We start from the raw sequence: 26,578 nt of genomic DNA, 5'->3' as shown, positions 1-26,578 counted from the left end.
TAGACAGTTAATATGATGCGATGGGCGATGCTCATAATGAGTTCCAATTCGCATCGTCTGTGTCTCCATCCTCTCACTTATCTTGCTTGTATATCCCTGAAATAAGCTGTGAAGTATAAGTTATCAATAACCAAAATGCATCCAGGCCACCATTGATGAAAAGGCCCTGTTTATGCTGATAATCGGAAAAAATGATGTTAAATTATCTAATCTCGTTAAATAAAAAAAAGAATTGTTTATGAGATTACAACCAAAATTGGTATATTTCCAAAAAACATTTGATATTGCCCCTTTTAAATGTTTGATTGAATTGCTGTGAATCAGGCCAATGTGTGCATACCCCACAACCCAAGGTTTTCCTTTCAGTACATGATAGATAGACCGATAGAGGATCCCAATTTTGTGGCTTTGATACCCAAGTAATAGTAATAGTCTATTATCTAATACCTGTGTTCACATGTTCCTAACAACAGTGACTCAGATAGTGTACCAACCTGTATTTATATTTACTCCTTTCACAGCCAAGGAAAAAATGGACAAATGGAAAAAATGGACAAATGGAAAAAATTAAATGGAATTCCGAAAATACAGAACATAGAATTTTTCCATAACAGAGGTTTTTAAGAGCCTCCGAGCTATCCTATAGAACCAATTTGACATGAAATAGCTATATGATCAACACGATCAACAGTACAGTAAAATCCGATGCTCTAACAACTGAACTGTTCTGTAAGGCCAAGTCAGTTAAATTATAACTATAGAAAAGCATTTTCGAGCTTACTTAGTTGTTTAAACTGGAAGTAAACTCACATTCCAGACTGAAAGGAATGCAAATTGCATAGTAAGATTTCAAAAAATACTAGTATATAAATATAAGACGTTGTAATTGCTTGCAGATATTTTGGTCAGAGGAGTAGTAATTAGTAATTTAATACTACTGTACTAATTACAAACAGTACAATAGTAATTCACTTCTACACTTGGCCTGAATATAAATGCTATCACATCACATTATATCACTGGTGAAAAGGTTTCTTTACAGTTTTTAGCAATTGCTCAATCTCATTTGGATATGCATAGTCACATACATTAGCAAATATGGGCAAAGCTGCAAAGGTGATGAAATTTGGAATAAACACCAATGTTTTTCCTGTGTGTTTTAATTAAAAAAGCGTCTCATTTCAAGTTTGAAGGTACCGATGGTCTCCAAAAATCTTGTTGACTCTGAATGCTTTTTAAAACCGCTTCTGTTTTCTGTTGGATACGTTCAAAACATGTGCCACAGAGGTGATTTATGAGTTTTGCATTGCCACAAACAGAACAAGTCTCTATATCTTCCCTGTTCTTTATAAACTTTCTTTGATGACGAAGCCATTTTGTCTTTCTTGATGTACGTTTCTTAGGTGCTGCCATCCACAAAATATTACTATTCAAAGAATACGACTGACCGTCTGCCTGGGACGACTGGGTCGTTCTTTCACACTGCATCCAACCCAATTCAGCTCCGTTGTATTTTGTGTTTAGTAATAAGTCATTACTCTGTAAAAAATGTCGGTAAACCCAATCCACAACTGAATTTATCGAATATGAAAGCACAGGAAGCTTGTTTCGAAATTTGAGGTTTAGACTATAAAATTTTAGCAACATTTCGATCGCCATCTTGTTTCGTGTGAGGGATACTACAGGGTAACTAAGGATACGAATACAAAATAGAAAAGAAATGGATAATTTTGGTTTTTGGCTATGTGCACACGGTATTAACGTTTTCGTGCATTTTCACATTCGTCTTTACGCCAAAACGGTTTCACACACCGTTAATTTACAATAATAGTTGAAGCTAATTTAAAATATTAAGCATATTTTCCTTGGATCGTGCGTCTAAGCAATAAAACAACGCTTGTGTGCACACAGGCTTTATGACCGAGACCTATTTCATATATTAAAATATAAATATATACAAAGCAGAGCATTAGCAATTATTTCCTTTTTTAATTCATCTACTTAAATTTTATGTATTTCTTTATATTCTACCACTACCAGCCGCATATCCCTGATCCACAGGTAATCTGGACCTGTCTATAACTTTGGCTATGAATATGCTCTTTGCATGGTAATATTATTAACTCCAAAATGCAGGGACCGCGGAGGGGGGGGGGCTGGGGGGCTTTAGCCCCCCCAATAATTTTCTAAATACATTTGATTCCTTTATAGCGATTTTTATATGGCCATAATAATACGAATAAAAACTCCTCATAGTAAGTTGTGTAATCATAATTATGTGTTCACTATCTTCACTATCCGTGTCGGTGAACAATGTTTTCATTGAAGTGTTTACAAGAAAAATCTAAATAGATAAGTATGGACCCGCCCCCGAGGGTTCACTCTTTCGGCTTCGCTAGCCCCCCCAATCCAAAAACTGCTCCGCGGTCCCTGAAATGGCGAGCTTAAGGTTTTCTGTCGATGTTTGTGCCCATATTCAAGTAATATTCCGATCAGGATAAATTCTATTGAACGATTATTTTCTTTGGTATGTTCCTATACTGTCTACTTTAGTACCTCCAGGCGCGCCATCTTGAATAAATTCAAACGACAATTCAACGGCTGGGGGAGTGCCTGGTGATGTTTTTGGAGACACTTTACTTTTCGATGAAGATTTTGTTCCTGTTTTTCCGAGGAAGTAGTTAATTATAAAATAAATAACGAGCACAGCAAAACATGCGATGCCATACGTCCGAAATACTGCTTCTGTACTATGAATGTGAATGAATATCCCACCAAGTATTGCCCCACAACCTCTTCCTAATCCATGGTATAACCCCTGAAGAACTCCTTGTGCCGAGGTGGCATATTCCGGAGGTGCCATTTTTCCGATGTAACTGGTGCAAGATGCCCATACTGCAGCATGGGTAATACCTTGCAAGATTTCTAAGGGCAATACATGCCATGGATTGGATAAAAGTGAGATAAAAACAAAACGAATCAAGTTTCCTATTAGACCTAGATATAAAACGGGAACATGTCCGATTTTTTGAATTATAAACTCTACTTGAAAGTAACAAACGATTTCGGAAATGTGATCCAGTAACGACGCAATACCAAATAATGTTGGGGGGCCACCCAAGTCTTCAAGATGCCAGTATAGGAATGTGGAGATTAAACCATAACCACAACCCATGAAAAAAGCGACAAAAAGAAACGAGAGATAACGAATTGAAACGAGGACCCGCAAAAGATGTAGACCGCCACCAGTTTTCGACTTCGGTTGCTGTTCTTTTGCCATAAAGGAAAAACGGGTGGCTACAAGTAGAGCACAGAACATTAAGACAACAAAAAAATAGAATCCTGGCGTGTAGTTGTTGCTAACAACTTCGCCGCATACTTCGTAACCTTGTATCTTATCTATAACGAAACCTAGCGTAAACATGGCTGTTCCCCAGCCTAAACTGCCCCATAATCTTTGTCGGCCATATTTGTCTTTCTCATCGCCAAGTAGTTGCAAAGTTGCTGAGTCAGCTAAAGTTATTGCAGGTGCAGAGAAGAATTCACCAATAACTGTGAGAAATAATAACACAAGAAATACTTGATGCACACCGCTTGGACTGAATACGAGGGAGTTTTTAGCTTTGGGTTCTGGTGGTAGAGGTTTCGTCGCTGTTCTTGGACCAAGGAAATCACGGAGCTCCAACGTTGCATGCTTTGAGATTTCAGACACATTTTTGGTCAGTAGAAAGTATTTCTTGCACGATACAGGTGCTGGTTTAATAAAAGCAAACGAAAATGTAAACGAAATCCACGATATTAACGAGAATATGAGTAAAGTCTTTCTTCTTTCTAATTTGTCAGCAAGTGATCCCAGCATTGGAGCACTTATAAATTCCACCATGGGCCTACATCCAACTAACGTTCCACTTTGGCTAGGACTCATTCCCAGTTGTTTAAAATAGACTCCTAACAAAGGAAGGAATGATCCAACAGCACCCCAGTAGAAAAAATAAAATGTCTTGGAGACCAAAAACTTTTTATTGACACGAAGGAGAGCTTTCGATAGGAATTTCTTGCGCTCTGGTACATCTATTTCGTCTTCATTATTAACGACGGCTGATGCATCCATTGCGGTAATCATCTATTAGAGTTTCGTCTATTGATTGCCACACAGCAATCTATATACCAGTCAAACACACAAAAGAATATTGTGTTGTGCACACTATGAATTATTAACTTGATAATTGTATAGTATACCTTTTGGTGTTACATATTATTGATTAGTATTGTATTTATCGCAAGTAATGTAACTGTTTCATATTAATCTGAAAGTTACAAAAACTCTACAAACATTAACGCGACGGCAATGCACTCTGCCATCCTTGTTCCTCTAATTCTGTCGTTTCCGAGACGTCAACAAGTTAGCGAGAAACATATGCGAAAAATATAAATTTTTGGTCAAAAATGTGTTCAGCAGACCATTCCTTGCGTGATAGTTATAGCAAGACAAATTACAAATATTCAAAAGAGCCCCGTGTTTAATTACCCACATTTTCCCCAGGTAGCCTAGTAGCACGCGCACGGGCTTGAGTGTATGTAGTACTGTGAAAGTGACTATAAATCAGATGACTGCTGTCTGCTGACTAAGTTTATAATATGAATCACCTGACGAAATACTATACGCGGAAAACACTGAAGATAACAAATATCAATGCTATGAAATTTGATATTTTACTTGATACAGAGAACATTTCATTTTACTATAGAGACTTGATTAAGCTTGGCCGCATGTGTCAGCCTCACAGACCGCATCATGTAACTGGACACACATACTTCTGGACTAAGTTAGGGGCTACCTGGGATGTTCCATGCACTGTGATGTCCCATGATAAGTCCCGTGATTCCCCAGTCTTCCCATGCAGAGAATATTCCTTTTGACCCCACCCTAGTGTTGTATCACCTGCCAAAAGTAGTATGGCCACCTGTAGTCACAATAAACATATCTTTATGAAGGAAGTAAAAACATATCAACAAATCACAACAAAGTTCCTTCGTAAAATTTAAATAATATTATTGGAAGAACTGCAATAACTAAGTATCTTAGTTGCAAATTTTTCAGTGATATCAAGAATGATGTGTAATTAAGGTAGGTGCATACGTTTTTTCCCTTATATTTTTGACTAAGAGTGTTTGGTTAGGTTCTTATATTTTACCTACACATTGACAGATTGTTATTAATATAGAGAGAAATACATGCTCAATGTTATGATAGTTGCTCGAGGTACTCTTTCACATTCAGTAATTTCGCTCAGTAATTTAGCTGCTTGGCAAGTCCCTAATACAAAATGTGTTAATTCTAAAAATGGTTTTCAGTCAATAATCTTAAGTCAATATCAAAATTGATACACCACTTCAGCAATACTATATTCGTGAAATTTCCATGAACGTTAACATCGCCTCGTGATTCAGATGAAATTGAACACTGTCAAAATCCATATTTACAAAGGAAGTTTAACAGAGATTTGAGTCATCTAAGGTAAAAAGGTTTAATAGGCTGCAAGCTATAGCTGTTAGATCATTCGCGATTCCTCTGCGGGCGTGACTGTTCAAATCCAAAGTATTGGCAAAACCATAGCAACTTTTAAATGCAATTATGAAGAAATCAGCGATCCCTTTTGCGAGTGAATATAAATTTCTGAATAGGGCTGTCCACAAGATGCTCAGAATTCATTGCGCGATAATTTACACTAAAATCTGTTTTTAGACTCGAAGTTTGCCGTTTCTCGATTTTTTTGTAATTACGCGTTGGACTTTTTGCCTTGACACAAAAGAAGTTTATCGATAGAAAAAAAGTTGCCAAGAATTGTAGAAGTTGCTTATAAGTTACCGAAGATCTTGTGGACAGCCCTATTTCCGAATAACCAATAAATTGTTTTTTGATACTTTATTCATCTTTCTTCAAAATTGAAACATTCCGTAATGCCAGGTAGCATGTAGCGCGAAGTCGCCAACGTTGACAGTATATCCACTTACAGTTATTACTGTGTTAGTAAGACTTTCTGATTACGGTACATGGGTGATGGTTGTATTCAATTATTGTATATGGTCGATGGTATTCGATCAGCAGCGGATCTAGGGGTGTGCAGAATAAATTACACAGCTTAATTTAAATTCAAAACACCTTAATAACAACGCTATATTGCATGGTTATAGATTTTAAAAAATATTTTACATTGAAATCAGCCAATATAATTCCGATTTTAAGCTGTAGTAATTTATTCTGCACACCCCTAGACCCACCGCTGTATTAGATTATGGTATATATAGTTGATGGTTGTATTCGATTACGGTATATGGTTGATGGTTGTATTCGTTATGGTATATGGTTGATGGTTGTATTCGATTATGGTATATGGTTGATGGTTGTATTCGTTATGGTATATGGTTGTATTCGATTATTGTTGATGGTTGTATTCGATTACAGTATATGGTTGATGGTTGTAATAAATTGCTTCTAACATAACACTAAGATTTCCAAGGACAAGGAGCGGAATGTTTTTGCAAAAAAATGGCTAAATTCCAAGCATTATTTCGCTGCTGCAATAATATAACGTAGTAAGCTAAAATAAGTAAAATTATTCAGACAATATCTGTTTCATTATCAGCCAGCTGGGGAAAGTAACCCATCCGGGCGATGTTATTACTATGTAACCATTCACGTGTAATCACCTATTCACGTGTTACATAAACTTTACAGGTGCTTTGTTTGCTTCAGCAGTCGGCTAATTTTTTAGCAATGATTTACATTTCTGTCTTATAAAACCTCTGTAGAGACTGAAATAGAGATGAAAAGAAATATAGTTGTGTTTTTCCTTTGGATTTTTACGGGTAAGATAGTCATCACAACATTATTTTATTACTTTGGTTTGTCATGAGTTTCAATAAATCGTTTTAAGTTTAACTGAAACTATATCTTAAGAATAGCAACATATTTTTAGTATTAAAAAAAATTACTGTCTATCACATTCACTTTTTGATGCTCCATGATGCAGCCTATGCACGTTTTAGTAATTATTTAGAATCGAACTTATGATTTCACAATCATTTCTTTCAAACAAACTACATGTTATAGTCTGTATGTGGCTGTTTATAAAACGTTGATTATAAATACATCACTGGAGCAGAACGCCGGAATCTACTAGACCGGACATTGCATGCAATAAGATGACGAGAATCACATTGAACAATTCAGAGCCAGATTTCTCTTTAGTCTTTACATATAGTTTTTTTATAACAATGATAATATTTGTTTTTGTACAGTTTACTACGTGGAATGTGACAGCAACTCGCAAAGAAAGACAAAACGAGAAGAAATAAAGGACGAAAAAGAACCACATCCATACACCATTTCTTTCTTTACATTTCCTAAGGGTGCTGCAAACGAGCTTTTAAAACCAAAACGGGAATCAAAACGGGATAATCCGGGTTGGTAAACACGCATACGTAAATTAGGGCATAAAAATAAGTTGATATAGGTTGTATTATCTGCATGGTATGTAAAACAAGGTGTATACATGGGGCATATGCATAAGATATGCAGATTATGGTGCATAATATAGGTATGGTAAGCAGATTGCATAAACTAGGTGTATAAAACGGGGTGCAAGGTATGGGACAAATGGTATGGATCGGCTAGGAAAAAGGTGTGTGCACGCATAGAGTGAGGCAATAGTAGCATGAGATACAAAAGGTATGAAGGTTTGAAAATAAAGTGACATGTATCACCAATGCAGTCGAACATGCGCCAATCATCGTGCTATGTATATGATTGCTATATCTCCCAAAAAAATGTGAATCCAATTTTTTTGTTTAAGATTTATCATTTCATAAAAAAATAAAGCAATTGGTATCGAAAAAGGAGACTAAATCGAAAGTCAACGAAAAACCGAAAGTAATCAAAGAATCCTCTATAAAGAAGGAGGAAACAAAGCAGGAGAAAAACAACAAAAAATATCATCAAACAAAAGAAAGGCCGATTAACAAACTAAAGAAGGAAAAACAAAACTATCAACATCTGGAACCATGGAGTCCAATTCATAAAAAGGCTCAAAACAATAAACAACATGCCGCTGAGCAACAGTAAGACAACTCTTCTCCTATTTTCATCCATACTAACCCTGTTTATTGCTTTATCCAGTTTTTCTTTTATTTTTCCTTTTTTCATTTATAAGTCAACGGATAATAATGATAATATAGACTTATAAGGCGTTTAATTTCTTTTTATTTACCCTCACACTGTGTTTCCTATACATTCTTTTGGACCTCTCGCTCCATAAATGCCAGTATGCTTAGAGCCAGGATGATGAACCGTCTGGGCGTCCAACCTTTCCATTCGCTTTCAACAGTTACATTTTGTGATTAATATTTTAACTTCAAGTTTTCTTCAATATACTAGGACCGAATCTTACCAAGAAGGAAGCATTAAACACCCATTACACACCATGTACCCTAAATGCCATCATTGTCCCAGCAACTCCTCTTACGAAGATTGTGTGAGTAAATCCACGCTGAAGAAATGTAACATCGGTCTAAACAATATTTGTTTTACAAAAAGTTTTCAAAGTAATTCCCGTGGTATTATTTACGAAATGGGTTGTTCAAATCATAGAAAGTGTCAAAAGGCAAAAGCAACACCGTGCAAAGGTAAACATAATTACAATAACGATAGGGTAAAATTATTTGAAAGGGCCTGCACCAGAGTGCATGGGATTTGAATAATGAAATTCCGCCTCAGAAAGGAAAAATATTTATATTTTATTAATATTTGTAGTGGATCATCTTTCGTATCGTTATACTTTTGCTAATATTTGATAGAGAGTTATATAGACCTTATATAAAGAAAAATTATCAGGGGCCGGTTGTATATGAAAGCTATCCACCGGATAGTGGTTTTTTCAATCGCCCGTTGTTTGCTATAACTTTGATTAAATTGCTGGAAGACACCCAAATATCATTTCAATCCCAATTAGGAACAATGAAAAATTGCTTCGTTTGCTGTCAGTTTGACGGATGCAACGCGCTGGAGCATCACTACTACGAGTCGAAACAGAATGATGACGATAGTCTTGGATATTCATCTTTTAATAAAGCAACACCTCAAAAGTGGAGTTCTCTGATAATTATTGGCCTGTCATTTGCTGCCTTCATGCTGACGTAATATAGATTACAGTGTCGCTATGTAATCATTAAGCAGGTTAATTAACTATAGTCAGACTGAGAGTTACACAGATTTCGGCAAAAAAACCTGCGAGAAACAACGTTTGAAGCATAAGAAAACAAATTGATTACCATAAGAGTTTAGTGGATATTAAGATGATAAATTATAATACGAAATATTGAAAACATACAGACTGGTGATGGATGTAATATTTTGTCATGCAGACATGCAACGTACGCTTACCAATTGACAAGTCTAAATCAGTTTTAAGCCAATAAATGAAGTTGCGTGGTAATATTGCTGTGGCAATATTATAGTGAGCGTCGCTCTCTACGCCTTTTATCATTGTGCCGGAAAACAGTTTTGAAATTGTGAACAAGTAGCTATATGCATCAAAATAAGATGAGCAAGGCCAGTCAGTGAAAGCGATTTTCAGCGTTGTTCGGACTATTTTCATCAAAACAAAATGTAAAATCATATGATTATTACAAAAAAACCCGGCATGCATGTCTAAAATCTGGAGCTCACTATATATAAGGAAGTGAAGAAAAGTATAATACTAAAATTGGAGATTAATCATCTCGAACATCCGTTTTATAAGCAGGTACCAGTAAGGGGGCAAATAATAGAAAGCTAAAAATTATTGTGCATATATATCGATATGCTAAAGGTTTCTCTAACTGTGAAATTGATAAAATCCTGGATTCAATGCAGGATATATTACTTTATTTACTTTTATTCGGAATGAATTATGCCCAAGTCTACGGAACGCACCCAAGCAAGGGCAAGGAACACGAATACTGGCAGGGTGTAAACGAGAATGATAAAGATCTGCGCATTCAAGGCCGGTATCATCAGAACGGTGTAGAAAATCTGAAACGATTATTTTACAATGTGTACTCAAATTCGTATGACAAACATACGGATGATTTTTACCAGAAAACTGAGATGGACAACAAGAAGAATGTTAATAATGATAAACGAGGTAAACCGGTATGTCGACATTGCAAAAGAGGAAAGATAACAAAGTTACTTGATGAATGGATATTATTCATTTTTATTCTGCATTGTTTATGTGCAGGAGCATTACTTGATCACTGGACTCAGTACTGGAATATTCATACTTAGCACTTTAAACTGTTCCTACATAGCTATACAGATCGATAAGAAGAATTGGTTACTCGCACAATTCATTTAATAATAAAGTGTTGGAAAAAATATAAACCTCACTTGATAACAGAACAATAAAAATAAACATAAAAATGAGTGGTCACCGGTCAAATAGAATTGAATAATTTTTTTTATAATTTCCTGATATAATGTTCGTGCCTTCGTCTTATAACACGTGGAATATCTTTATATCTTGTAGTTAAAGGCTTACAACGTTTGCTGATGAGTTCGTCAATCAATGCTTTCTTGTATTTTCTCCACTTTCTTTCCATTAAAAAACTCTTAAAAGCTTCTTTTTTGGTAGGATAAGACGCCTTTAACTTGTCCCGCAGAAGAGTTAGCTCTCGACCGCCGTCATGTTTCTTAAAAACGCTGCGTTTTACAAGGAGGCACTCAACCTATGAACGAAATTTGTTCAGGTTAACTATAGTATATATTCATTTAGAGGCGATAGTAATGTTGAAGAGCGCCCTGCGGGAGGAATGAATGGCTATAGTAGTTCACAATGTGAACAGATGCATGCACGTTGTTTACAGGACTGAATATTTACGATATATGCTACTCTGTATAAAAATCCTTCAACTATATCATCATGCATCATGCAGCGAAACAAACCTGCATGTAGAAATTCAAGAGCAAAACAACCATGCATGCAAAAGCGGTTGAACTATTTTACCTTGTCTTCACTGACTATCCATGTTTCATTTAGATCCTCGCCAACCCCAAAATATCCTCCATGACCTATTGTCATTAACACCAAGTACCTTTTTTCTAATGACTGATCTTTTGACAATGAAGGAGGCTTTCCACGAGAAACCAAGGCGATATGACTTTTTCCAAAGGGTAATTTAGTCTTAACAACTGTTATTTCACGAATCACCTTGCATCTGCCCGATTGTACGAAATATACATATTCTTCGTCATTATCTTTTAAAATAATCTGTAAGAGTGGGTGAACATTGTTTAAATTTCAAGCTAGTGTTAAAAAGAGATTTATTATTTATGGATACCTTTTTTCTTCCATTGTAACCATGCTAACCTTGCGCTTTCGTGTGTATGTAGTTTTGTAAAGTATGTATGTAAAGAGTTTAAGTAGGAACTATACATATAAATGTGACACGCTCGATTTTGCACGTTGATTTCCAGCTGCATGCCGTTTTCAACGGAAAATTATGATATATCATGGAAATCTAAACGGAGTGTGGTTAAAATGCTATAGTTCTATACCTATAACTGCCCTGGAAATGAATTAAGGTATTTAGAGTAGTATCAATACAATTTACCGAATTAGCAGGAAAGAGAACGACTTTGGAATTAGCATTGGCTGATCGCACTTCTTGCATAGACCATTTTTCAAAGTAAGACTGTTCTTTGAATATTGTCATTTTCTTTTCAAAGTCGATTTGTTGGCTACTTCTTAAAACCTAGTAAAAATTCATAACAATTATATATAACGTTTTATATATAAATGTGAATTCAAACAAAGATCTTCAGAAATTTATGGTACAAAGTCGTGCATGAGGCAACTGTGTCCCACTTCCAGTTCTATTTTAGAAGCTAGAATGCAGCACTGAATATACCGATTACTTTTGTGCATGTATGTGGTCTGATGGCACCTATGAAAGGTCCATGCATGCATGACGCCCAGGTATATAGCTACTGAAAATGCGTGCCTTCCATTCACGTAGCTATCAAAAGAACCTGTCGGAAAGAACCATGAATTTGAAAAAACCATGAAGAATTTTTCATCAAACATATTGTTTCTATGTTCAATAGTAGTCAATACCAATTAGTACGAATTATGAAGTAATCATGCATGTGTGAAACAATCTTTCATTGCCCACATGTTGGCCATAAAATATTGGCCGGGGTTATATAGAAGCCTTAATCGATTAACAATGATACTTCAATATTTTATTAATTCGCTATACAATTATGGATTAGCTATATTGTGAAAATGTTTATGAATGAAATATACGAATAGGTGCAAATCAATTATTTTCTTCAAATACATCCATTCAATGGAGCATTTTGCTTAATTAATCAAAATAGAGGAGAACGTTGTGGCGTAGTATGAATGATTTAACTGAACTTCATTTAATAACGAATTTAATAATTGCTTTGTGAAAGCACCGTTATATTTTACCTGATTAAAGTCATCTTTGTCAATTTTTAAAAATTCACAAGCAGTTTTACACACGATTGTTGCTGTTCGAGTGGTGTTTTGAAGTAGAGCTAGTTCTCCAAATGCCCCTCCATCAGACATTTCGCCTAAAACCTGCAATAGAATGATTAGAATCTCATAAGTATATTCAATATTCTATCTGACATGCAGGCGCGGGGTATTATTATTCTATGCATATATGCATGTGTTTATCAAGAATTAGTAGCATTGGGTATATGTAGCATAACCGGTTTTAATGCATGACCTAATCACGAGAAGTAGTTCTAACCCCATGTACGATTGAGTTGGCTTCCAATCGTTTCTTCTTTGGGGATGTTGATACACAAAATCATTTTAGAAAACAATGAAACATAATGGTCTGGAATTTTTGTCGTAATCTACCTGGACATGTTTCTCGCCAGTACGATCATCTTTCTCTTCCCTTTGCACTGTCACTGTACCAGACACAATGAAATAAAATGATGCACCCAAATGACCTACAAAAAGGTGCATATCTGTTTGACATGTTTGCTGGAACCTCCACAGAAACTGCCCCCACCCCGGTCCCCTGAGAATCTCTTCATCAAATATATTGCTAAAAGAAATCATCAAAAGAAATCGTTGTAGTTGCAAGTACAATATGTAGCTACATGAATACCTTGTTGTATTACAACTCTTCCTGCGCCAAACTTTTGATACAAGAGAACTCGAGAAAGTTCAGACTTCAAATGAGTGGAAAAAGTTTCAAAAGCTTTAATACGCATTATCAAATTCTGGACTAAAGCTAAATCTTTCGGTGTTCTATCCCATGGTGATTTAACCAAGGCTTTTTTTACTTCTGAGGATAGAGAGCCAACTGAGCGTGCGTGTGCTCTGAAAGCTAAAATGAATAAACTTATTATCATCAATATAGCAAGCTCGCTCAATAGCAAGCTCTGGGTTTCCTAGGCATTCTAGTTTATAAAAATATGGCAATTAATTTACACATTTAAATATAAAAGATATAAAAACTGGATCAGTGTAGCAAAAAGCAAGAAATGAATTCATTTCATGTTGATATGGTTAAGCTATATGGTTCCCATGCTGGGCAATTCTAGCAATATCGCTTTAATTTTCCAGTCCATAATGAACAGGTCCATTTCACCATCAACTTTTGGTGTACGAAATTTGGTGTACGAAATCTAAAGGCATTCACCTGAGGCATTTTACCTCACCATTTATAGAGGGATATACATTCATGCATGGCGGGTCGTATGATAGTCGACAAACTGTAATGAAAACACTTGCACGCGCCATGAAATTCTTAATTTTATGAATTTAATTTATATTTAGGATTTCTATTTGCAAAAAAATGAATAAATGCATACATACTTACCACTAACATTGAAGGTTAAACGTTTTTCTTTGGTAGAAATTTTCTTTGACTGATCTTTCTTGATTTCTTTGTTCGTCTCTTTGGTCCATTTTGAGCTTTTACCAACAATGTTTACAATTTGTTTAAACGATTTAAATCTTCTACTTGACGTAGGGCTAGAACTGCTTTCGCTCTGTGAAGAGTGTTCCGTTTCATTTTGTTTCGTTATGGTTTTATTAAAAATAGGGGGAAGCTTAACACCTTCGTTCGAAGTCATCGTACTTTTTAGTTAATGTAGACTAATTACGAAAACGAAGTCAATTAACGAGCGTTCGAACATTTAATTATTATTACGTCACATTCGAAATTCGAAGATTGACAAGCAAGTCCTAAACAAATTGTTATTTTGTTTATCAAAGTAATAGGCTGATGTATTTCAATAAGTTCAGTTGCAGCATATATAGCCTAATTCAAAATCCAAGTTGAAGTCCTTACAGAGATTACCAAAGTCATTTTCTGTTCTTTTCGAGATAGGAATTATTATGATAAGCAAGTATACTTTCTCGTCTCTTCCCTGCAGGTTTTTGCAATATATAAAGTTATATCAATCATTTCTACACTCGCGGGCATACTGTCCAATTGCCATTGAAATAGCTTATTTTATCAAATATATGCATGACAATCTTTTAGTAAAAATATCAATTGTTAGTTCAAACTGTAGCTCCTAACAATCGTGCAAGGTCAGTGGCAGGGAGTGTATTATTTTCCGATAGATAAAGCTTTTTGCGTAGCGGCCTTAGGAAAATAGCTTCTCCCATTCTTAGGAAAAGTTTAAGCTTCAAGAATGCTTTTATTACCAGTTTCATTTATTTATCATGCGCAACAGTTTGTGTAACTTATTATCAAAATTGAAATCGACTCCGTGATCTATACACACAACAAAAGACTTAAAAAGTTTTAAAAGAATGCAGACCATACATTATTGTTTGTATATGTCAAACGAATATATACTAATAGTAATATAACACCACCAGAAGAGCGCACTGGTGCTAAATGCATGACTTACAATCATAGCCATTTGACTATTTTAAACTAAAGGGAAAAGGCTGCAACTGACTAAAATATAATAGGAAAATGACGAACGAGACATCAATTATGAATTAGAGCAAATTAGATGTTTCTTGCGAAATAGTAACTTTTTCTACCAGCCACAGATTCCCACGAGAACGTGCGTTCGGGTCTTTTTTCTGATTTCTAAAATCATTACACATCATTGTCTTATCGTCGTAATTTTGTTGGGAAATTAAAAACCCTGTGGAAAAACATCCTGCATGCAAATGGTTTTTTAGACATTGAATGGACCTAATTAACGTACAAAATCTCAAAATTAAACGTATGCTCCGTAATAAAAAACCTTTAGTGAAAATTTGGAAGTTACAGGAAGGGGGTAGATTGTGGATGTCGATTGAGCATGCGCACATGTGTAAAATTTTAAATCGGCCAAGTTTTAATGGATCAGGCAATAATCAGGAAATATAGAATGTCTCAATATTATATCAATTTGCATTCATCTGTTTCATTTACTGATTATAGCTATTGTGAGAATGTTCACGAGTAAAATATATATATATAGCAGGTGCATGCGAATCAAATATCTCATCATATCTTACAACTCGCGCAGTGGAACATTTTGTTCATTGAAAGTTGTTCTCATCGTGAAAAAAAGGTAAGTATGGATTTCAACATACAATTATAAGAATAATTCTTATTTTGAATCTATAAACATTCACAACAGTTTCAAGACCTCGACGTTATTAAACTTTGTGAGGAATATTAAAAAAAAATTCCTGGAAAATGTTTTTAATTTCATTTGCCACCTTGGCTGAGTTTGTTCTAATGATGCCTTGCTTTTTGGACTTTGTCAACACTATATATGTTTTATTATTATTAATACAATTATTTTATAGGCAACCAAAAAGATGTCGAATATTATTGGGTCGTATGTTCTGGTCTGTCTTCTAATCACAGTCCTTATTAACAGTTGTGATCAAGTTTCGTCCTATGCAATAGAAAAGGTCAGCGTGCATGTGTGTCACGGATTTTTTGAACACTAAACACTGAGTTAATTCCTTATTTAACTTGCATGGTAATATTAGGAAAGAGATTTACTATCACGGTTAAAAATTCAGAACGTGCATAGTCAAAAACTATCTTGACCCCTTAGGATAGAGGACAGAATGCAAAAAGTTTATTTTAGTTGTTTCCTAGCCCAAACACAATAAAAGTGTTGACTTTGTTTATTTTGATTTCAGAAAGTCAATGAATTTGATCGCCCAAGATATAGACGCGGAGAATGCGTAGGAGAACATAGTAGTTGTGTCGAGGACGACGATTGCTGCACCACAGCAATAGTTTGTATGGTAACTGTTAGTAGTGAAAAAGAGTGTATCCGACTTCCTGGTGGAGCTCCAGGCAACTGATGAATGAATAAACGAGCGAAATATGACGATAGCGAATAGTGTGGTAATAAATAAAAATATGCAAACTTATTAAATGAGTTGTTTTTACCACTCACCCGCGTGCATGTATGAGCTGATATATAGCCTGGTGAATAGCTCTGGTTTTTTTACTAAATTGCATGCGTAACAGCTCATATGCAGCGAATATGATATACTGTATTAGCTATATCATAGTCATATATACCTGAAGTAACAAACATAAATAAAAGGAAACATATATTCACAACGCAAATTCAATGGAAAGCTACATTTTTTACACGTCAAGTAACAAACATGAAAGAAAACATATTCACAATGCAAATTCATCACGAAAGCAAAAATATTTTATCAATGCCAGTGGCTGCTGCATGCTATTAAATCTCCTGGAACACGTCAACAAAGACGCTATAAAATTGTTCAATCGTACTTAATCACTGTTAAATCACCATGCTAAAGTGAGGGTTCATGCTGTGATACATTTTCGGGTACCTATGGCTATACTGAGATGTATATTTCTAGCCCACTATTATGCCCTAGGCCCAGATCCCCGCCCCGTCGGAATGTCGTGCCAGTATGTATGTGTGGTAGCATCGCATTGAACCATCCAATTTGATGATTTTCTAATGTCAATTAGTTATTAGATTTCCTGCAATATTTAGTATATAGCAAAATTATAATGTCTTTTTACAAGTAATTTTTACTAATGAGAAAGTCTGGATTTAAGCTTGTCTACTTAATTGTATATTCAAATTGGCCAGTCTTGATTGCACATGCACACAGAAATATTGCATCACACCAGCAGCCACCATTGACATGCATGTTTTTGACACTTGCGACGTACGATATGGAAACCAGGCGTAAAAGTGTATTTTAGGAGCAATGAACAATGTTGAGTAACACGACGATATATAGACATACAATGACTATGTTCATTGTCCAGGTTTCACATTCATTCATCGTTCGCAACAATTTGTGTCATTTATTTTCAAAATTGAAATAGGTCGACTCTTGTGAACTACCAGAGTACAAAATAATAATTATTTGAATTTATAATTTAACAAATAGATAACATTGAATCGTTGTCTGTTCAGTTATAGATACACGGACGATGTCATTAGTGATAAGAAAGTAAAGAAAGTAATTTTGTTGGGAAATTAAAAACTCTGTAGAAAAGCATCCTGGATGCAAATGTACAGTTTTTTAGACGTTTAATGTCCATGCATAATTAACTTACAAAACCTCAAAATTACTTGATTTTACATCAAACGTATAACCTATATCAACCTCAGGGAAATAACCTACTTAGATAGATTAGACGATTTTTAGAACATTTGCAATATATTTGATGACGAAAATGACACCCACACGAATGCAATCAATCACGCACTGATGCGTAAAACAATTGCGCACATGTGTAAAATTTCACATCGGCCGAGTGATAATGGATCAGAAAATACAGAATGAGTCAATATTATATCAATTTGCTTTCACGTGTTTTAATTATATTGCATGATTTATAGCTATTGTGAGAATGTTCACGAGTAAAATATATATATCGCAGGTGCATGCGGATCAAATATCTCATCATATCTTACAACTCGTGCAAGTGGAATATTTTGTTCAATGAAAGTTGTTCTCGTCGTGAAAAAAAGTAAGTATGGATTTCAACATACAAGACTAATTATTCTTATTTTGAATCTATAAACATTCACAACAATTTTAAGACCTCGACGTTATTAAACTTTGTCAGGAATATTAATAAAATGTTTGAATAGCAGTTTTTCTTTGCACTTTGTCAACACTATATATCTTTTATTTAATAATAATACAATTCTTTATAGGCAACCAAAAAGATGTCGAATATTACGTCGTATTTTCTCGTCTGTCTTCTAATCACAGTCCTTAACAGTTGTGATCAAGTTTCGTCCCATGCAATAGACAAGGTCAGCGTGTGTGTCACGGTAATTTTTAAACACTCAACACTGTGTAAACACTGTGTTAATGACACTAAACACTATGTAAATGAACAATGCACTTGGTAATCACAAATTCATGCCAAGATGGTTTCGAAATTGGGGCAAGAATATGCCCTAGTTAAACCGTAATAATTATCATGAGTATATGGACTTATTTAATTTACATCTTTCATGCATGGTAATATTAGGAAAAATATCCACTATCGCGGTTAAAGTTTCTAAGGGTGTTCAATAAAAGTTATTTTAGTGGTTTCCTAGCCCAAACACAATAAAAATGTTGACTTTGTTTATTTCGGTTTTAGAAAATCAATGAATTCGATCGCCTAAGATATAGGCGTGTTTGCGAATTATTATTTAGTAAGTGTACCAACGACGCAGACTGCATCGGATGCGACCTAGCAATGCTATGTCTCGGAATTGGTGAAAAACAGTGCCTGCCATTTTCTGATGGAGATCCACTCGGCAAATGAATATAAACGAGCAAATAATGACGTCATTCGCTGTTTATGCTATCGAGTTGTACGCAAATGTATATCATTATAATAAGCTATACTTCGCTAAACTATAATAAGCTATCATTGTAATATATAGCCTCTATTTACATAATAAAATAAAAGTTCATAACATTTAATGGGCCGCCTATGGTCACGTGGATACATACGCGTCAAAGCGCACGCGAAATAATTTAGTAAACGTCACAATGCTGTAGTTGCGCACATGTTTAATGCACATAGTCCAGAATCTTGCTAACAAAAACCAGAAATGTCGCAGGAAGATTTAGTTTCTACAGAGAGTGAACGCGAGAGTGAGAAAGAGCCCTCATTACAGCAATGGAAAAGGATTTCAAAACGTGTGGGTTTTCAAAAAAATTGGACAAAAGAATGTATCATTAAAGTGTTAAACGACTCCAATGGAGAGGCATTACAAGGAAAGGATCTTCAGAAAATACCATTCAATGCCAATCGTAAGAAAGTTTGTTCTAACTCACAGCGTTCATGCAGGACTTTGCACAGGAATATCTCATCAGCTGCATGCTGCCTTTTTTGATGACACTAATCAGGATTTTAATGACTTTACGTTTTTACCCGGCGCGTAAATTTGCATGGCACATTTTTTTGGTAGTCTGCACTTCGTTCATTGAAATAATATATCGCACAATTTCTTAACGGTTATAATTTTTTGCGAAAGGTCAGTCATCAATATAGAATGAAAACTTTTGTATTAAACCTAATTGTTATTAAAAATAATTTTTTAATGTTTATATTTTAGTGTATAAAGCGTGTGTGCAGTCAGGTCGTCTAAGTGACAGAGCAAAACATTTGTTTACAAAAGATCCCGATGTCCGCACAGACAAAGATATTGTGGAAATATTTCGCGCCGTTGACAAGTTGCAATGCTTTTCTAAATATTCCCGAGCTGTTAAGGAAGGCTTAGCAAAGTTTGTGTATTATAGTGAATTTCCAGTTGACAGGGTAGTTGTACAGCAAGGTAATTTTCAATTAAAAGTATATGGTCTTCTCTCAAAAATGCTTTGAAGTTATAGTAAAATATATGTATAAGATGCCCATTATACGTTTATACCTGATGAACTTCATTTATTTATCCTAATGCATGTTTTTTCATCCTAATACATGCTTCATGCATGGGGCAGACCTTCCCGAGGACCTTCCTGTGACACGATAATGTATGTTCGCAGTTATTACTAACTTGTCATCAATAGACCCTTTCGATAATTACGTCACAACATTTTCGTTAAATTTAGAACCACCATAACTGAGATGGATTTCAATTAGTCTAAGAATTAAGATAAAAATTAGTCTAAAGCGCAATTCATCCGTTGATGACAAAAATCATTTTGAGAATTTGCCATATCATACATATGTCTATAGTCAGTAGGATTGTTTTTGCTAAAACTCTAGAGAGAGAAATTGGCATGAAGAATCCTTAAGACCTTATAATTGTAATTCATGCATTAATTATTTTCCCAGGACACCCTGCTCTTTCGTTCTACTTTATTCTGAAAGGCTCTGTAAATGTTGTGGTAGAAGAAGAAGATAAAGGAACTGGCAAAATGACAAAAAATGTAAGATCTACAGAGAGTGCTATCTCACCAACTTAAAATTATCATTAATTCTCCTTTGTCTTAAATTTTCTTAAAACATCCAGATCGTTGGAGAAATTCTTGCAGGTAATTCCTTCGGAGAACTAGCCTTGATACATGACACACACCGAAGAGCATCCGTTATTTGCAAAGAGCCATCGAAATTCCTACGACTGGATAAATCCGATTTTAACCAGGTCAGAACATGCAACAATGTATAGCAAGCAGCCGCACCATTAAAGAACTTTACATTTACAAAAAGGGCATGCAGCATAAGTACAGAATACAACAACAGCAACAAGGTTATATATATAAATATATATAACCTTTGCTATAGGTCTTACGAGAAACGTATGAAAAAGAATGGCAATTAAGAATGGATTACTTGCAAGCAATACCAGCTTTTGAAAACTGGACGACGTTGGAACTGAAGGCCATAAACAATGCGTCAAATATAGTTGACTATCCGGAAAACTCGGTATGCAACTCGTATAAAGAGCTAGTACACGCGTATATGTAGATGCACTTGACGTTTTTACATGTATATCAAGACCAGTGCTATTAAAACCTACTTGATACGTTTCCTTTCGAGGTTAGGAAGTTAACATTGTATCTCAAATAATTCTTATTTATTGATTCCCGTTTCGTATTTTACAAGACGAATAGATCAAAGGCAGTGCGTATAATCATGCAGCTAAAAGACCTAAACGGTGTAAATTGCGTTAATCTAAATTTTAGGTTGTGCATAAAGACGAGCCATCTGAAACGGTCTACATCATCAAATCCGGAAGTTGCATTTTTGTGAAAAAAATGTCAATTGTCAAGAAGACCTTACCATTCGGTCGTGAAAAATTGGTTTTAGCACCAGAAATGAAGGATGGTACTCATCGGCTCAGTAGACTGAAGGAGAATGAAACAATACTCACGTACTTTTTAAACATTAAAACCTTAAAAGCGGGCGACTATTTTGGAGTGGGGGAATCTATGCAAGATTCATATATTATAACAAAAGGAAAGGTAAGGTAGGCGTATGTTTTTTCCAGAAAGTGTTCATCTCTGACATGGGCCTTTTATAAGTAATGCAATAAGTACGAACAAGGAGTAAATGAACTGATATAGAAAAATAATTCTCTCCGGTAACGACTTATGAGGTCCGGAGATATTCATCGAGTGACAGAGACCTCGAGCTGAACAACGTTTTGGGCTGAACGCGTTTAGCGTTTGAAGCTCTGTTGAGCTGTATAGCATGCATGTCATCGGTCCTTATTTATTTTAACAATTACGGAATATTTATCATTTTTAGCATCTAGAACCATAGCAGAAGCAGTTATTTTTTGCAGTCTCTGCAGGCCCATGGTTTATTATCCTGATTAATCTTCTTGTAATCTACGCGCTAATGTGAATATTTTCATATTCATTTCGACTTTAGACTGAGTTAATGCTAATACCAAGCGCTCTATTACAAATACATAACCGAGGCAAGGTATTGAGAGACATGAAAGACGCATTTGTAGAGAGCAAATGGAAAAGGGAGGATATTTTTAAAGCATTTATGGAGACAAGAAGTTGGAACAAATATAAACGAAGAGAAGTAGCAGATGTTGTGTTGAGGAAACCGAAATTACGATCAACAATGATTAGTGATATACCAATGCACATCAAGGAGGACAATCCTGATTATTTCTCATAAATATCAATCTATAAAACATTATTATATAAAAATATATAAGATTATCACGTGTTTGGGAAGTTTTGCGAACGATTCCTTGCTTGCAGAGGAGGCTACAACCGTATGTATAATTATTAGCTAGATGAATGCATGCAGATCGTTACAGTACACTTGAGCCGCAGTGTATTAGTGAAGTAGAATATGTTAGTAACTGCAGCATAATATTAATCTTCTGAATCCAGTAGCTCTTCTTCGTTGATGTGAATTGAGAAACTCATTAGTACTTGGCACAGGTGACCTTAATGATTTTTCTATAGTAATAAAATACAAACGGACTAAGATGTAAACTGAACAAAAAATGATATAACAATTCAGTATATCAGTTGGAAAACCAGGAGCGCATTGGGGGCAAGTGACCCGGCAAATTTTAACTGTATGAATGAGGTCCTGGGTTCCTGTACTTGCTAGTAGGCGTTTATTTAAGGTGGCTCCGTCGCAATCAAGTCGGCAATCACGTCGGAAATACCGAATACTGACGTGAATTTACCAAAGGCTGACGATAGGCATGCGTAGAAACGTAATATTTCGGTCTTCATATCCTCAAATATTTCTCTTTATGATCCCAGTCGCCATCATACATAAATTATTACCAGCGTAGTCCCTAGGCCTTGTAAGCGCGCGCTGTTAATTTATTACCTTTTTTGTGCGAAAAGATAATCCTGATTTCAAATATGGTGGCTATGGTGAAATATATATTTTTACAGCTTGATCGTGCTATCGGAATAGAACTAAAGATGCCTAATGACCTAAACCCTAAAGCTTTTTGCACAAGATTTCAAAATTACAAAGGTGATAACCTGTTGTCCAAGCGAGGTTCCCTGTCTATCGTCCCACGTTTTGTTGCTCATGCAGCATGCATACATATACATACGGTTTGCAACTGAATTAGGTAATTGGCGGCCAAACCTGTTATTATCAAGTACATGCAGCATTATTATCAAGTATTACCAAATTTATTATCAAGTACATGCAGCATTATCAAAGAATTTAAGTACGACATGAGCACAAAGAAAATATTTAAATGTCGGGAGTAATATATTAAGTGTATTCCATAATAATCATGCCTAAAACTGCCAACCAACAAGTTAAGAGGAGATTTTTTTAAAAATCGCGTATTTTTTGTAAAAAAGGCTCAAAACTTAGCAACCAGGCCTTCGCTAGAATATGCTTCCGCGGCCATTTTGAATTTACAAGTTTGGTCAAGTTTTCGTGTCGAGTGACAGCTGTTTTACTAACTTTTGGAGAATTTCAAAAGGCGAAAAGCTTCTTGAAATAAAGAAGAACATCAGGTGAGTGTTCGTTCAATTTTTTTGGTATTTTGAATGATATAATTTTCCATGGGCACATTTTTATTAGCGCGAAGGAATGACACACACCAATGGCAATGTGTAACATATTGAAATATACTGATTTTAGTGATTTATAAGCCTTGTGATAAAATAAAAATTTCAAATGTTACGGTTTTTATTCCTAGGTCTTCAACACGTCTTGGAAAATATGAACAATAGTTTCAGATACCGGTAAACTCGCATTTGGGTTGCAGTGGGAGAGTGGATGGTTTATTATTGCATGCTCTGTGTAATAGGTTGAAGATCAGTTTATCACGACAATAATAAAGACCTAAATAATCTCTTTCAAGAAACAACACAAACAAGGAGGAAGTCAAACTATTTTGATTTATTTAAAAAACAACTGTCCTCTCTATTCTAACAATCAATTCCTTGTGTGGTGGGTACAGAATATAGGACATGTACTCATGTAGGACAATTGATGGGTCAATCATGGGACAGTTCATTCCAAAATTATAAAACTATAAGTATAGGTAATATATAATTATAATGTGGCTTTATTGTTAAAATATTATATTATAATAGTAATAAAAAGTGTTTTTCCAATCTTGAGTTGTTTCCACTGTTTTTAAAGAAAGTCTGCAATAAAAAGTAATATAGGATTTTTCATATATGTAAATACGGATTTTTCATATTTTTTATCATGCAATGGAAAATTCCTCTATAAGAGATTTATCAGGACAAATCTGGGGTTAACAAGAAAGGATGCTGTAGACAAATTTAGGATGTAGGATCCAGAGATAGGCATTTAGGATGTAGGATCCAGAGACAAGCTGGGGTCTGTATTTGCACAAATTTGTGCAACATGTGTTTGTTTAACCAGGATAAATAAAACCATATACAATCTCCATAGAAATATAAAATGGGTTTAAAGCCAATTGTTTACACAGCTGACAGCATAGCTCTTTATTTTATATCCAAAAATCAGTTAGCAACACTGGGCTATTCAAGTAAATACAGGTTGTGTATATAGAAAATCTGTTTCATGTTGAAACATTGTAATTTTGTCACACAAACTCATATTGTACAAGCCAATTTTTGCAATATTTTCATCTTTGCCAATATTCTAGAAAGACTGAAGGTTATAAAAGATGCACTAATGTTGGCAAAAATAATGCAAAATCCAATTATTTAATTAACAAGTAAATCACTGTTGCCAAAGAAACACCTTGTGGATAGATAATTAAGGCTAAAAAATACAATTTAAACAAGTTTTTATATTCAGAGCAAGTTATAACCCTGGACAAGCCTTGAGAGTTAACCAGGGATTGGAAAACATCACAGGACCACCTTAATTGAACCCAATGGAAATACAAATGAAAATAGTCAAATTCTGCGAGGACCATCCACCCCAAATTTTTTAAAACCACCTTTATTTTGTAGTGTGATACATAAACTTCAAGAATAAAACTACCTTGGAGTGTGCCAATCAATATTAAACATTATTTTTTCAATTAAGTGAAGCCTTTCACCATGTTTGTGCTCAGTCATGCAAAAAGCTGACATTTTCAAAATAAAAAAGTCTCATAATTCTTTTTTTACGTTTCTTGCTAGAATATGGCTTCCATTATGATGATATTTGATCTTAGAGCTACATAATTATCAAACATTTTATTGTTTAACCAATAGCTAGAGTATTCTAAAACCAACAAAATAAAACCTTCAATTTTTGCTCAATGTAGGGAAAATGGAGTGACTAAACTCTTTAGTTAGTAAAATTTCGCGAGGACCATTCGCTTAGAATTCCTTGAAACAGGCACTGTTTTTTCCATATACATTGTAGTATAATGTAATATAGGTCCCACAGTGTGCCAATTGGTCTAAACTTAGAAATATCTACAATATGATAAAATTATCGACACCCTAAAACGTCCGAAAAAATGGTATACAATAAAAATATTTGCCGATCAAAAATGAATTTTTATTTATCAGTATTCTTTAAAACAAAAATAACTTGACGTTTATTTGCGCATACGATAACGCTTTAACACATGGAATACAGTTTTTTTGTGATCGGCATCAATTTCAAGGTGTATTTGCAGTATAATTTTTAAGGCCGTCGTTAATGAGGCTTTCAGACCTGAAAAAAAGGTCGCTCATTTAAAAGGGAAAAAACTTAATAACCTGGGGTCAAGATCAAACCGATCTTGGCAAGACACAACATTTGGGTACATATGTTGCCATCCATAGAAATATTTTCGAGATCTAACTACATAAGAATAGAAACAAAAGAGTTAAGATAACCATACCTTTGTGTGTTCGACATTCGAAGAATACGGCCCCAGTGTTCGAGGCGCATTATTCTCATTTGAAACGTCGTGGACCAAGCTAATGTACATCCATTACAGTCAAATATGTTGAATTTAATATTTCGTCTCTTAGATGAACCATCGAGTATGTTTTCATATCAAAAACAGAACAAAATTTAATAAATTCACTCCTTTGTCGCCATGTTCCAAAAAACAACAAAATTTACATATTTTTCGCAAAGCATGACGGTATTTTTGAGCCCAAATTTCTCAATTTTTAAAAAAATCTCCTCTTAATACCAACCTTCATCTATATCTTTCATGTTAAATAAAACATTTTCGCCAACATTGACATAATTCAACATTCGACCATTTGCCAAATACGTAACATCATGTTTGCACGAGGCAGCGAAATCATTTGTAGAGTTTATACGAAATAAAAAATGATAAATATTTGTCTTTAAAGGGATACGTCTACTGAACACACCATTATGTTGCGTTAAATCATACGAGACCGTGTGTTGTTTGTAGTTACCCTCGTTAAAATGATCATCCCATACATTCCTTGCTGGCGCCAAAAAGATTTCAACGGAAGAGATATCTGGTAAATCAATGTTTGTGCACCATGTAAAATCTACATCGTGTTCCCCCTCCAATAATTCTGCCATTATTGATATTTATGTTCACTGTTCAGTCGTCTGTGTCGACAAATATTGGAGTCAATTCGTCATAAATTAGCATAATGTATGTCACAGGAAGTCGATCAATGGGAATATATTATCATATTAC

General features: G+C 34.9%; 5 protein-coding genes across 7 annotated transcripts; 2 read left to right on the top strand and 3 right to left on the bottom strand.

The window, feature by feature from the left end:
- Positions 1–2,149: 2,149 nt before the first annotated feature.
- On the bottom strand, positions 2,150–4,143 carry LOC114516182 (major facilitator superfamily domain-containing protein 6-like). Its single transcript, XM_028535586.1, has one exon. It carries the CDS (start codon positions 4,121–4,123, stop codon positions 2,516–2,518), a length of 1,608 nt encoding a protein of 535 aa, XP_028391387.1. The 5' UTR covers positions 4,124–4,143; the 3' UTR covers positions 2,150–2,515.
- An 880-nt stretch (positions 4,144–5,023) lies between these two features.
- Positions 5,024–10,390, top strand: LOC114522558. 2 transcript variants are annotated; one of them, XM_028543286.1, is made up of 6 exons: positions 5,024–5,128; positions 6,814–6,870; positions 7,303–7,467; positions 7,857–8,121; positions 8,438–8,685; positions 9,012–10,390. In XM_028543286.1, the coding sequence occupies exons 2-6, from the start codon at positions 6,828–6,830 to the stop codon at positions 9,197–9,199; spliced, it is 909 nt and encodes a 302-aa protein (XP_028399087.1). In that variant the 5' UTR covers positions 5,024–5,128; positions 6,814–6,827; the 3' UTR covers positions 9,200–10,390. The 2 variants fall into 2 exon arrangements, with proteins under 2 accessions (XP_028399087.1, XP_028399079.1); XM_028543278.1 differs by lacking the exon at positions 5,024–5,128 and having other exon boundaries at positions 6,576–6,870; positions 9,012–10,389.
- Positions 10,391–10,397: 7 nt separating this feature from the next.
- LOC114522549 (cGMP-dependent protein kinase, isozyme 1-like) lies at positions 10,398–18,954 on the bottom strand. Its single transcript, XM_028543266.1, has 7 exons — positions 13,909–18,954; positions 13,192–13,413; positions 12,936–13,030; positions 12,516–12,647; positions 11,653–11,793; positions 11,046–11,309; positions 10,398–10,767 (listed from the first exon to the last, which is right to left on the bottom strand). Exons 1-7 carry the CDS (start codon positions 14,162–14,164, stop codon positions 10,501–10,503), a joined length of 1,377 nt encoding a protein of 458 aa, XP_028399067.1. The 5' UTR covers positions 14,165–18,954; the 3' UTR covers positions 10,398–10,500.
- Positions 18,954–21,259, top strand: LOC114522571 (cyclic nucleotide-binding domain-containing protein 2-like). 2 transcript variants are annotated; one of them, XR_003686910.1, is made up of 5 exons: positions 18,954–19,325; positions 19,631–19,849; positions 20,350–20,444; positions 20,528–20,940; positions 21,201–21,259. XR_003686910.1 is itself a non-coding variant. In XM_028543299.1 (4 exons), the coding sequence occupies exons 1-4, from the start codon at positions 19,124–19,126 to the stop codon at positions 20,681–20,683; spliced, it is 672 nt and encodes a 223-aa protein (XP_028399100.1). In that variant the 5' UTR covers positions 18,954–19,123; the 3' UTR covers positions 20,684–20,976. The 2 variants fall into 2 exon arrangements, 1 of the variants encoding a protein (XP_028399100.1); XM_028543299.1 differs by lacking the exon at positions 21,201–21,259 and having other exon boundaries at positions 20,528–20,976.
- Positions 20,976–26,543, bottom strand: LOC114522581. Its single transcript, XM_028543314.1, has 2 exons — positions 26,094–26,543; positions 20,976–22,442 (listed from the first exon to the last, which is right to left on the bottom strand). Exons 1-2 carry the CDS (start codon positions 26,455–26,457, stop codon positions 22,336–22,338), a joined length of 471 nt encoding a protein of 156 aa, XP_028399115.1. The 5' UTR covers positions 26,458–26,543; the 3' UTR covers positions 20,976–22,335.
- Positions 26,544–26,578: the final 35 nt, after the last annotated feature.

Source organism: Dendronephthya gigantea, unplaced genomic scaffold (assembly GCF_004324835.1).
Source record: "Dendronephthya gigantea isolate DGI-Jeju-01 unplaced genomic scaffold, DenGig_1.0 000000F, whole genome shotgun sequence".
Taxonomy (NCBI): Eukaryota; Metazoa; Cnidaria; class Anthozoa; order Malacalcyonacea; family Nephtheidae; genus Dendronephthya; species Dendronephthya gigantea.
This window is presented reverse-complemented; position numbering and strand designations above follow the sequence as displayed.